The sequence below is a fragment of the Sphaerodactylus townsendi genome, linkage group LG02 (assembly GCF_021028975.2).
Source record: "Sphaerodactylus townsendi isolate TG3544 linkage group LG02, MPM_Stown_v2.3, whole genome shotgun sequence".
NCBI lineage: Eukaryota > Metazoa > Chordata > Lepidosauria > Squamata > Sphaerodactylidae > Sphaerodactylus > Sphaerodactylus townsendi.
The window spans coordinates 155,707,172-155,720,745 of NC_059426.1; the positions used below are offsets into that span (position 1 = coordinate 155,707,172).

General features: G+C 42.4%; 1 protein-coding gene across 1 annotated transcript in view; it reads right to left on the reverse strand.

Annotated features, from left to right (window-relative positions):
- CLMN (calmin) overlaps positions 1-13,574 on the reverse strand; it is a 92,444-nt gene that overhangs the window by 12,358 nt on the left and 66,512 nt on the right. The window contains exons 7-10 of the mRNA XM_048485306.1: positions 5,569-5,759; positions 3,718-3,911; positions 2,956-3,038; positions 345-1,610 (exon numbers count right to left, since the gene is read on the reverse strand). Of these exons, the coding sequence (XP_048341263.1) occupies positions 345-1,610; positions 2,956-3,038; positions 3,718-3,911; positions 5,569-5,759 (1,734 nt within the window). The remainder of the gene's footprint in view (positions 1-344; positions 1,611-2,955; positions 3,039-3,717; positions 3,912-5,568; positions 5,760-13,574) is intronic.

Below are 13,574 nucleotides of genomic sequence, written 5' to 3' on the forward strand. Positions count from 1 at the left end.
CTACATCACACTGGTGCTGTGAAGACCTAAGAAGAGAACATGACAAGGAGGTGGGTATACTGATGCCATATGGTATACTGCAGTCATTGGCCATGGTCCCAAACATTTAGATTCAAGGGAGAGGCCATTACAGATTACACATTAATATAACAATACTGGGCTCACAACCTCAAACACATCTGGCATCGCTCACAATTAGCCAAAGGCAATGTGTACCAACTCAAAGAGAGCAATGGTAGCGTACACTATTATGAAACCATTCTGGATGGCATACAGTGCAAGTTTAAGACATTATTGGCCCAACTGTGCTTGAATACATATGGAAACATAAGAACAAACATTACCACTGGGACATCAGGACGTGCAGAATCCTTCTGAGAAGAGGAAACAGTACTTTTGGCTTTAGACACAGCACTCCATCCTACATTAGCTTCTGCATTGTTCCAAGAAGACTTGGCATGACTATTTCTCTTTCGTTTCCCCAAAACGATGTCCTCAGTTGGTGTTGGAGAGACCTCCACGTTGGCGGATAGGCCTGGCTTTAGACCACCTTCCTCGTTAGCCAGGGCAAGTGGCTCCTTCTCATCTAAACTGTTCTCTGAAACCTCAGGACAGATTTTATTGCTTTCAGGAAGAAATGAATCTGCCACAGGGGTAGTAAAGGCATCCAGAACTGCTGATATAGGAACATCGTAATGTGGATAATAGAAGAGTTCATGGGGAATGACAGAAACTTTAGAAGAGTTTGGTGTCATCTGAGGCAACGATGAGCCTTGTTTAGTAGTATCTAAACTCTTGGGTGAGTTTCTGATTGGTGGAGGGAGATATTCGGCTGGAGAAGGTAAAGACACATCAGAATTATCTGTGAGATCAGATGTCTCAGCTTCTCCGTCTGCAGAATCCACTGTTTCTGGAAGTTTAGATATCTCTTCGTGCAGCATTTCTAATATATATTTTTGTGCAGTCTGTTCCACTGGTGAATCTGACGCTGGATATTCCTTTGTCAGATCTGATGTGTTTTCAAGTGGATGCGAAGTCCGAGGTAATGAATCAAGAGATTCACCAAGCGGTTCTTGTGTTTGGTTGAATGATCCCTGTACGTCAATGTCTTCTTGGCTGTCTTCTGAAGAATGAGATGGGTCAATGGGATGTTCACTGTTCATAAAGACTTCAGGCGGAAGCTTATCTTTCCTCTTCAGTGAATTACGCAGGTTCAATTCAGGCTCGCTGATTTTACTGGCAGTGCTGTTGGGAACGGGGCTGGACTGAAAACCAGCAGGTTCTATAACTGGCAAAGAGGTGGGCCTCTGAAGAGCTTCTGAATGCAGCGATTCTGTGAGAGTTTCTGAATGGTCAGATAAAGGTTTGCTCAGATTGTCATGGAGCTGATTTGCCATATGCAAATTCGAGTCCTCCTGATCAAGAGGCAGATCAAGAATGTGGACTTTGGGAGGTGGTGATTGGCTTCTGTCCCAGTGAGTGGTATAGGTGTGCCCACCATTTTCATTCAGAATTAAGATCTTCTCTGGTTTTTCTTCCACTGGTGTGTCTTTGACATGGACATAAGTAGATTCAATTGGAAGTTCCTTGTCTGGGTCTGAAAAATCTTCCTATATGACATGAAGGAAAAATAATGACAATTAATATGCAATAATATTCTGTGCTTCCATTAAGTAAGACAAAAAAAATCGTGGGCTGCAATTTTAAGATTATGTTCCTGGCAGTTCACACAGTTGAATAACATGGGCCTTACTCCTGAGTAGACTGACTCAGTGATGCACTCCACGATCTCTTAATATATATGAACAGGGCTAGTGGTCAAGCAAGTTTATAGTGAATTTAATTGACAAAGATTGATGAGAATTTGAGAATTTCACACTGTCAAGGCAAATCCATGTGGCTCTGATTTAAGAGGCTAAAAGGCTTTCCCCACTACAGAAGGGAGCTAAGGTCGACTCAGTTCCCTTCAGTGGAGGGCGATTCCAGGCTGTCCCCACAGCAACTGAGTTGGCCACCTGGAACCGAGCTAAGTGGGCGGGATCATCTTGGTGCCTGTTTCGCTCCTCGATCGTGATTGGCACTTGTGTTACGGTGGGAAACGGGAGAACTCCCAGTACTTAAAAAATGGACTGATAACCCCACCTGCACTTAACCACACCTTTGCATAGCAAGTTCCACCCAAACACTTAATGATTGGTTCCCCACCCTGGGACATGGACAATATACCACACTAAACTTTCCCTTCTCACTTAGACACAGTGTGAAACAGACTTTTCTCTGTGACACACCTCTGAAGATGCCAGCCACAGATGCAGGTGAAATCTTAGGAACAAAATCCACCAGACCACGGCCACACAGCCCGGAAAACCCACCAGAACCAGATTATAACCCAGGTTGGGCTGCATTGCACAGAGTTAGAAAGTCACTTACTATATCCTGGAAGGTTTTCCAGAGATTGACTGGACCAGGACAGGGCAAGCTGCACTGTAAATGTATACTGGGGTATCTCTAAGGCAAATTCAGGAGGTCTACAGGCAGTGAAATGCAACTTAAGTTCACTTTTTGCTTTTTAGAAATTGAATGAATCAGTCCACAGTGGGTTCACTCTTACTAACTACTGAAAAAATAGAGAGGATGAAGTCCCCTTTTATCACCCAAAAAGTCTATGCTTGGGATTGCAGAATCTGCATGGACATATAACCGGGGGGGAGGGGGGGGAGCTGAAATAGGGAGGAGCATAAAGCAAAATCGAGTGAGCTAAAAATCATCTGCATATTAACAGCAAATTGGGGCGAATCTTACAATTGTAGAAAAGTCAACTGTCAGGAGGCGATGGCTTTTTTTAATCTACTCAGAATGAATCGTTTGTAATAATCACGCCAAGCAATAGGGCATAAATCACCTTTAATTTTTTTTAAGTTGAAAAGGTAAATAGTGAGGGAAGAAAACACATACCCCTTCCAGCTCTGGGAAATTCTCCAAGAATTGTGCAATGTAGGTCACTACAGACTGTTCATCGGGTGATTCGACCATGATGTCTGTGGAGAAATTTTATTTATTTTTGAATTTTTGAAATCATACAATGTGTTGAGGTTTGCTAACACTTATAAGGAAGGCCATGAAAGATAACATACTCACAGAACGGGTATGTGAATTAGAATGCTTCAATTTAAAAAAGGGACTTCTAATATATTTACTTCTAATGGCATATTCTGAAAGCTTAATATTCCTCTCCAATCACAGTTATAAATAAACTTTTTCAACAGACTAACATGACCCAGATGACAGATAACCAAGGCTGCTTCATTGTTTTACTTGTGGAGTGCTGAATATGGATTGCTTTGTAAGGGAAAATGTATTAACTGTCCTCCTGAATGTTTGATCTCTCTAGAATTGTGGCATTGAGCCTTTGTAGAAACATGTCATCATCCAAGAGAAGTCAGCTCTGCAGGCCCCTCATAGGCAATCATGAAGTTTCATCTTCATCTAGCTGAGCAGAGTACTGATTGACAGAAGAGTCAGCCAATCACAACGCCATTACCTCCCCTCATGAGCCTGGTTTTTTTTTTTTAGTCTACAAAAAAGCACATGCATTAAAAAGAAACTACATGCCCAGTTGGAAGATCTGGAAGCAAATTCCACAAGGCCCAGGCCTGATCTGTTTGTATTAATAATCCAACAGGCAACCAGAAGATGTTCAGCTATGCAAAAGGTTACCTTCTGGCTCCAGAAGTCTTGGAATTCCCAGATGGTCTCGAGCTATTGTGAAGGCATCCTCTAAATTGTCCCGAGATGATTTATCCAAAGCTTGCTGAATGTCTACCAAGCTAGCATCTATTGCTTTGATTATAGCTAAGAAAGCAAGACCGCTTCGCCAACTGCTGGTGAAATCCTGAACTGCAACTCCATACCTAGACAAAAGTACCAGAGAGAAGGCATTGTGAAAATCCAAACACACACAAAGAAATGAAGAGTATCCCTGTTAAGGCATGGTGTGTGAGGCCATGCAGGTTTGCCACAAACAGGACAATATTTCCAGGGATCTCTCCCTCATCTCCCCCTGCCTGCCCCACCACTCCATTAAGGCCTGAAATAAGCTACAACTATAGCTGACAAGGGAGAGTCCAGAGTAACCTCTCTGCCCCCGAGACAATATAAAATGGGCCAGCATTAATACAGGGCAAAACTCCACTTTCTCTCAGTCCAGTCCTGAAGTTTGGAAGGTGCCTGGAAAATGTAATTCTATTGCACAATTCACACAAGGCCTCAAGCCTTTGTGAAAGAAAGGCTTCCTTGTGGCCTACAGGCCACTCCTTTCCTCAGCAATATAGTCCTTGGATTATGACTGTCATACTCAAAACTCCTGTACTGCTAAAAACTACTGGAATGCAATAACCACTTGCACATAAAGTGTTTGTGAAAGTAACTCCACGGCTAGATGGCGATCCCCACTCTTGTTAAGCTTCTGGTCAATTTTGATTTTTTTAGTAATGAACCAAAGCCTGTCAAGCCCCTAGTGGGAGCAGATGATTCTCCAAATGCAGATACCAGTGGCAGGATAATTTTTTAAAAAACAAGAGTTTTACCATAGACTTTCTAACAATTCCTAGATCCACCCTTTGTCACTTCTGAGTAGCTCTAGGAATCACCAGGAACTCTATGGTAAAAACCTCCTGTAAGTAGACAAGGCCTTGTTTTTCATTTTCATTTTTCTTCTGGGACATTGCCCCTTCCCACTACCCTCTTGCCAACTGCCAGGCTCTGTGTAGCAATCCTAAGTGGACACAATGAAAAATTAGCCATCGCCCCACCCTTATGTGAGAAACTAAACGTTTCTGTGCTCTGAGAAGCGCGTTCACATGTATGCCTGCATGAAATCTAATGTGTTCCACCCGCATATGCTGTAAGGTAATTTGACAATAGCACATGCTTTCCAATTCTGGCTTAGGCTTAGCCTGTCAGTCTCAATTCCAAATCAGCTTCCTGATGAGCAAAGCAGAAAAGCACCCACCTCTCTTAAACAGCACAAAAGGAATCAGCATGCCTATCTTTGTGTTATAAACTGTACACATTTTTGTATACCAACACACAAAAGTATGTGCCTTTGGTCAGTAAGAACAGGGATTTTTACTGGAGCATAGGACAGACAGGAAGGGACCAAAAAGCCCCTCTGCCCATTCTGGCTACAAGGTCCTAGCACCGTGATGGCGAACCTTTGGTACTCCAGATGTTATGGACTACAATTCCCATCAGCCCCTGCCAGCATGGCCAATTTGCTGGCAAATTGGCCATGCTGGCAGGGGCTGATGGGAATTATAGTCCATAACATCTGGAGTGCCAAAGGTTCACCACCACTGTCCTAGCATGATGGTGCTAATGTGCAAACACTACATTGTCTGCTCTCAAATTTTCCCCAGATTTTTCTGTGATTGAGGTCTATGCATTTCTTCCTGCAGACCACAGAGGGAAACTGTTCTTCCATCAGACAAGCGATGGAATTTGAAGCTGGGTTAACTGAAACATTTCTAGGGGGGGAAAGGCGGAGAGCAAGGGGTGGAATTGACTCACTTTCGTGTTTTCCTTTGAACCCAGGTTAGAAGGGCCTTGATTGCTTTCCGCTGATCCTTCACTGAGACAGACATGTTTTTCTCAACATTAGGTGTGCTGGGATGAGATGTGTCTGAATCAGGCCCGCTGGGCCCAGACGACAAGCTGGAAGAGGAGGAATTCCTATTGAGGTTGCCTGTGAGTTCCTTAATCTGGAACGAGAGAGAGGCGGCAGCTGAGGTCAGAAGTCCCAAACAAAGAATCCATCATGCTGCCGACAGGACAAACAACCCTATTCATTTCTCCAGGCAAGTACTGACAGCACAAAAGTCAGTTCATGCAAGCTTCTCTTGCACTACACATGCTGTTGATGTGGTGCTAGTTTTGTGCAGTTTGAAAGGCCTTGGTGAGGGAAACACAGGCAGCTCATTTTCAGCTTCAGACAGGTTACATTTCAAAATAACGGCAACAAGAAGAAGTGGGCTGGGTTGTTCAAGATACTATGGCAACTGCCCAGTGGTGGGATCCAAAAAATTTAATAACAGGTTCCGATGGTGGTGGGATTCAACCAGTGGCGCCACACACACGCACCTCCAGTCCCTATTGGGCAGGGAGGTTGCTTTAGTAACCCCTTCCTCGCACTCAGAAAAAAATTAGTAACCACTTCTAGAGAAGTGGTGAGAACTGGTTGGATCCCACCTCTGCAACTGCCCCCCCCGTTCCTCCCCCCCCCCAGGCTGATGTGCTTAAGGTGAAAGTCTTCTGTCATTTTGCTATGGTTACCAGTCTTCAGATGGGACCTGAAGTGGAATTACAACCGACCTCCAGACTACAGAAATCAGTTCCCCAGGGGGAAGTGGATGCTTTGGAAGGCAAATTGTATGGCATTATACTCTGATGAAACCCCTCCCCCAAACCCCACCCTTCCCAGGCTCCACCCCCAGATCTCCAGGAATTTCCCAACCTTGCATTTTCAACCTAATTTCTATTCTTAATACACACATATATATATATATATTATAATTACACGCATCAACTCATTGCGCATCAATCTTATTAATAATTAAACAAATACATCAACAGTGTAGAGCTGGGGGAGACAACTTACCAGAACTGCACCCCATGACATCCTGATAACATTTCTGGCCACATGGCCAGAAATGACATCACCGTGTTACAGGATGTTCTAGGATTCATCCAAAACTCTATGGCATCAGGAGTACCATTCCAATTCCATATTTTCCCCTTGCTGCTCAAGTAGGGAAGCAAGCAATAGTAGGATTTCCCCTAGATAAATAACAGCCCTAATCAACAAGTATGCTAGCTTGGATCTTGCGCATTAGTTCCAAGTATACTAGATTGTCTCTACTGCAGAGTGAGCTTCCTCTTCCGCCAAGAAAAGATGGGTCATTTCCCCAAATGTAAGTTCGAATGCAGTATTCTCAAATTTTTTTGGTTCACGGCACATTGTAAAACATTAAAAAAATTCCGACTCAATTTGTGCACAAAACTGAAAAATAAATTACTAAACTATGAATAAAAGTAACGAACTTCAGAAAACTATTAATAACCTTTTTTAAAAATAAAAGCTGTGTGAAACATGAGCTTGATGTTTTTTGGTGATTTCAACGTTGGGACATATGTGAGACAAACATACCCTAATTTCATCTTCAGTGCACTGAAGTCTTTCTCTTTTTTTGAATTTAATTTACATAGGTATGATGTAGAAAACTGCATCACAATGGACAAAGCTGTTTAGCAACTGAAGGGTATTCTTCTCTCGTTATAATCCAAAAATTTTCCATAGACATCTCTTCATGTTTCATTTTCAGCCTGCGATCAGTGGCTATTGATGCCAGCTTGTTCAGATAACCTCAAACGAACATCAGATGGAATTTTCATAAATGGGTTTGAAACCCAGTCATAGGTTTCTGTACTGTAAATCCATATCAATACAAATTTTTCTAAATAAATGAGTCTTTAGTGGTTTATTTTATTTTATTAAATTTGATTCTTTGCCCTTTCCTGACTGATGCCAGGCGCAGCGTAGTTCATAGGCATTACGATTAAAACATTAAACATACACAACTATAATAAATTGGCTTAAAACATTAACAGAGTAATTATAATTAATGGTCTGCTTTTAATGAAATTAACCCTTTCGACAGTTGTCCAGAACATTTTAAATTCAACTCCTAATGTTTTTGAAATGAGGACCTGTCTGTGTAGAAAGCAATGAGTTATGATAACACAGGAATTTGGGTGTTTTACAAGCACTGCAAACCCTTTTATACAACCTACCATAAATGGAGCTCTATCTGTACAAATGCCAACCCATGACTTCCATGAAAATTCCCATTTTTCCAGGTAAAGTGTTGAAGTGTTAAATATGTCTTGATCTCTTGTAGTACCTGGCATTTCTTTACAACAAAAACGGTTCATTATTTGATCTTCATCAATAAAATGAATGACGGTAGCTGTGTTTTGTTCCTGATGTCAGTAGATTCGTCAGCTTGCAAAGCAAAATCCAAATTTTGAAGTGGTGACGGTGCTGTAATTCTTCTATGAACTGTATCATCTGAGAGAGGAATTTCGCTTGTTTCTTCTTCTGTTTCATTTCCTAACATTGTTTTAACAATCTTTCAACACACTGGCAAAATAACAGACTCTGAAAGAGTTTGAGTTCATTTTTTTGTGCAACCATTCAGATATCTCCTAAGAAGCAAACAGAGTCTTTTAAGAAACTGTTACTATTTTCTTTAAAATATTGGCTTGTTTCAATTTCTGCTCTGGCAATCTTGAAATAATCTGAATCCTTGAAGCTGTGAGTGTTTAGTTGTAAATTGTCTTCTTAACTTACCAGGAACCATAGCTTCATTTTATATTTTTTCACCACACAACGCACAATGGGAAAGGCTGATGTTCATTTCTGGTCCATGTACAGCCAAACCCTTTTCTTCTTTTCTCTCCCAAGGCGAGCAAGCTTCATTTCTTCTGCTCTCTCTCTCTCTGGCCACTTTCCAGATAAAAAAACCATCCATTCCTCAACTGTCAGGCTCCAGCTTCATTGAATCTGAATATTCTGAACCTACAGCCCTTCCCAATTAGAAAGAGCTCAAAGCCAGCAACACCTGCTCTACACATACAATAACAAAGTACACAGCAACCTCTATAGTCGAATTAAGCAGCCACTCTGTACAAATATCTTGTACAAATAAAATTAAGCTGGCCCAGATCAGCTCTGCATTTCAGTTGCTACGAGGTCAACTCTAAACATTCTTAGTGGAATTCAGGGCTAAAAAGGTAATTTTTCCTGATAGGCATTTTACTTGTTTGTTTGGGGAATTTTTATGCTGCCTTTCCTGGCAAAACCTTCCCAAGACAGCTTACAAAACAACACAAGGAAAGATGATGCTAAAAGTTATAAATTAAAACCTACCATTTAAAAACCCAGTCAGAGAGTTTTAAAAAAGCAGCGAACAGTTTTAAATGGACAACTACTTTCAGACTTAAAGCACAATATAAAATAATTTTTAAAAGGCCAATCCTTTAATTTAAAGCCTTGGGGAACTGAAAGGCTGTGGCCAGGAGCTTAAAAGAAAGTAACGTAGGCAGCTAGCAAGCCTCAAGGTGAAAGGCACTTCGCATGATGAGGGGCCACGCAAGAAAAAGCCCTGTCTCTGGTTGTTACCTGCCTCGCTTCTGAAAACAAGGGCCTGGAGAGAAGGGCTTGTGAGGAAGATCTTAACAGGTGAGCTGGACAATAAGGGAGGAGGCAGTCCTTCAGGTATTTTCTTCTAAATTACAGAGAGTGGAGAATATAGTCTACACTACCACACTGCAGTGGCAAAAATGCAGCAATCCATATAAGGAAATCTGAAATGTAGTTTGAAAGAGGTGGGGGAATACAGAGAAAGAGAGGAGCCTGTTTTGTGGAAACTATGGGTAACTAGGCATTTTGAAACTGCGGCCGTTTTCACACTAGATAAGACCAGAGCTGGTTCCACGTGATGTTCTGAGGGAGTTACCTCAAGTGGAATATTTTGGGGGGAAGAACAGGTAACCTCATATCCAGCCAACTGCCAGTTTTCTATCCAGCCAGTCAACTACACAACTACAGTCAACTACAGCCCAGAAAACCCATCACAACCAACTACACACTGTTTGCCATCTGACTATTAGCATTTTAAAAACATCTGGAGGATGTTTCTAAATGCTTGGGGTAGGGGACATGGGGGAGATAGTGCATGCACCATTATGTCAATTCCAGTTAAAAACTTTGATCCCTTCCGCATATGCAGAATAATGCACTTTCAATCCACTTTCAATGCACTTTGCAGCTGTTCAGAATAGCAAAATCCACTTGCAAACAATTGTGAAAGTGGATTGAAAGTGCATTATTCTGCACGTGTAGAAAGGGCCAATTTCTGTGGCGGATCTTTCCACACTGATTGTTCCTCAGACTGCAGCGGAGCTGAAAAAGGACAACCTGTGTCCAGGAGCAGGGAACAGAAAGCAAAAACTGACTGAAAGAATATGATCGACTCTCAGTTTTTAAAATTTTCTCCTGAATCCGTGAGGAAACAGATAATATAAGCAGCCTCTGAGGAGCTTTTTGATGCAAATGGAGCTACTGTGTTTGTTAAGTTAGAGATTGAACTAGCTTGTCCACCTGAGGCAATTAGCAGGTACCAAGAAACGTCTTTCTCTGCTTGAGACCCTGGAGAACTGTGCAAGTCAGAGCACGCAGCAGGTAGTTAATTTGAAACAGATTCCAATCTTGTGCCATCGTTCAGGTTGCAAACAAGCCTGGAGAAATATGTCCCATCCCTTTAACAGAGGTTTAAAGTTTCGAAATGAGAAACTGTAGCATTCATGGAATGAACATAAATAACATCACCTGGTACATAACATCCATTAAGCCTTTATTACAGGGACAGGGTATTTTCCTCCAGATCTGTGGCAACATTGGGCATTGCTGACCCGCCAAAGACACAGGTGCCGATCTCTCAAGAGTTAGCAATTTGGGGGCTTGGGCAGATCAGCAAAACCTCATGGGAGAAAAAGAGTTAACTCAGTCTTATGCAGGCCCAGTCCAGACTGGACTCCCACAAAGTTCCTATTAACATTTAAAAAACATCTGGAGGATGTTTCCAAATGCTTGGGGCAGGGGACATGGGGGTTGTCAATTCCAGTTAAAAATTATGTCAATTCCAGTTAAAAACCAGAAGTGACTAAGGGTAGCTCTCAGAATCACCAGAAACGCTATGGTAAAACCACAGAGTTTCCAAAGACTGCTAGAGCTACCTTCCATCCTTCCAGATTTTCACTAGAAATGACATTTATTTCATTCAAAACATTTACTAGCCATCTACCATAAGAACTCCAGGCAGCTTACAAGATAACTAACAGCAACAATAAATACAATAAAATACATAAAAACCACTAGTGAAAATTTTGAAAACTACCAGAAGAAATAATCAAATGGCACCATGAATAAGACTGTTGCATAACGCTGCATGCAACATTGCTGGAATTTTTTTAAAACATTCTCCAGCTGCTGCTACTTGAGACTTTCCTGACCCAACCAGGGGGCTGGGAAGGCTAGGAGGATGAGATCATATATTTCTCAGCATCTCACTTATTTCGACTTGATTTAAACGTTTTTGGGAACTCAATTCTGATTACTGACCATTTCACTAGACAAATAATACCAAAGACTACAGAGGTCAAAAAGACCCTGATTTTTTTAAAAAATTAAGCTTGGAACAATTTGGCACATTTTGTAGATTTGCTGCATTGACAATGAAGGCAATAAAGCAGGCATCAGTTCCTCCTCTGAAATGGCCCATAGATGTCAGTATCCTTCCTAAAATACAGAATATAGTAGTAAGGGATTCACATCTCAGAAACTCTAGAGAAAACGGGGCTTATCTGAAGGGCTTGATGATTAAGCACTAGTTGGTTTAAGGCTAACTAATCTGCACCCATAATTCTTTCCTAAGAAGAAATTCATGGAACGGTTGACAAGCAACAGTCCCAGATTTACCTGGGGCTGTTTGTGGCCTAGGAGCATAACGCTGGAAGTTCCTTACTTCTGGGGCTGGCGAGGGTGACAGGAGTATCAGGCAGACCTCACAAGAATGGTTGTTGTCCGGGTTCACTGCCCCCACCCCCCACCCCCACTCAGCCAGGCAGCTTCATGAGTCTCACCTTCTCTGGGCGAAAACTGTATTCAGTAAAGCTGTAGCCTATTTTTCCTCATTCTGGTGTGTGTAGGGTCCTTCCCCCAAAATTTGTTACCCTCTTTGGGTAACCCGCAGAGATGGTGTGCTGTGAATCCTGATTTTTTAAGCATTCCTCCAGAACGGACAATACTTAAATGCTTCCTCATAACTGTGGCACGGTTAGTGCAAAAATGCCAGTGTTGTTTATATTTTATGGGTATACTAGCAGTAAAGCCTGCTGTAGAGTAAGAAATACAGCAGGCCTAGATAGGCTGGAGGCAGGAGAGGGTGGGAGGGCTTGCTGGGGGTGAGAGCAAGGGGGATTTTGGAGCCCCGGAGCAGTGATGGCAAGGTGCTGCTGCTTCAGGGCAGGGATGGAATGTCTGACCCCTCCACCAATAAGGGAGCAGGATTGAGTCCTGCTCCCTTATTGGTGGAGGGTTTGTCGTTGGACATTCCATTCCTTAGCGCTTTATTGTTAGCAAGATGGGGCATCTTCCAGCAAGAGACTTCTTACAGACCGTGTCGTCCAAACAGGTTCTTCCCAATGTTTCCTTCTTAAAATTAGGACTTTAATTGATGACATGTTTGGAATTCAGCTGACAGCTTCTGATCAAGCGTACAATGCTATGCGCAGAGGAGATATTTTATTCTGGGACCTTGTAGGTTGGAGAAGTAAGAATAAAATTCAATTATGACTAACTGTTATTTTGGGATCCCCAATGCTCCCTCCCTATCCCTGAAGGGGATGTTAGGAGGAAGTCTAACCAAATTAATGTCATTAGAAGGTTGGGCATCACTTGTAATTAAGTGTGGGTTGAAGAACAGCAAGAGGTATCCTGCTTTCAAGGCACGAAACAATTCAGTACAGTTCCCTTTAAAAAATGCCAAGCTCCACAAAGTTTCCTCATTAATTTAGGAGCCATTCCCTTTAACGTTTAACATGTTACCCTATGGCAAATCTTTCTGGGGCTAAGGGTGGGGCTCTTTTTCAAGATACAGACACATGGAGCTGTAGGTGTCTTCTAACAGAACTCAGTGAAAAGCCCAGATATCCATATCTATCAGTTTCTACCAGCATGGCCAATTGGCCATGCTGACAGAGGCTGATGGGAATTGTAGTTCCTGAACATCTGGAGAGCCGCAGGTTCCCTACCCCTGCCTTAGAAGAACCCCCACGTTTGATGAAGATTTGGTCAGGGGTCCAATTTTATAGCCCCCCAAATAGAGGAAAACTGGATGCCTATAAAATTGGACCCCCTGACCCAAACTTAACCAAATACAAGGGTTCTTGGAGATACACTGAAAGATACCTGCAGCTACACTGAAAATCTGGTGCCTCTATCTCAAAAAACAGCTAGCCAAGGCCAAGCTTGCTTAGCTTCCAAGATCTGATGACATCAGCCTAGCCATCTAGGTCAAACTCCTCTGGCCCCTCTCAGTGGGATTGTTGTAGGCACACAATGCAGAGGAATGACAAAGAGGAGTAGGGGGTGGCAACTGACAAACAGCCACTGGTGTCATGGGAGCGTGTGTGCGGATGCCCATTCCCATTCTACTTGTTCCACTTGCTGCCATGGTGGGTGTCCTTATTCACACTTTTGTCTGGAAACAGCCACTCTATTCACCTGGATGAGCACACACACTTCAAGCCCTGATTAAAATGGGATCCGTGGTTATTGTTAACTGTGGTGTGGTTCGGTTTGGTTCTATTCCATTCCATTCCTTTCACATTTATTACCTGCCTTTTTATTAGAGTAGGAATCCTTCTTCCAGATGTGCTCAGGGAATCCAAATCTA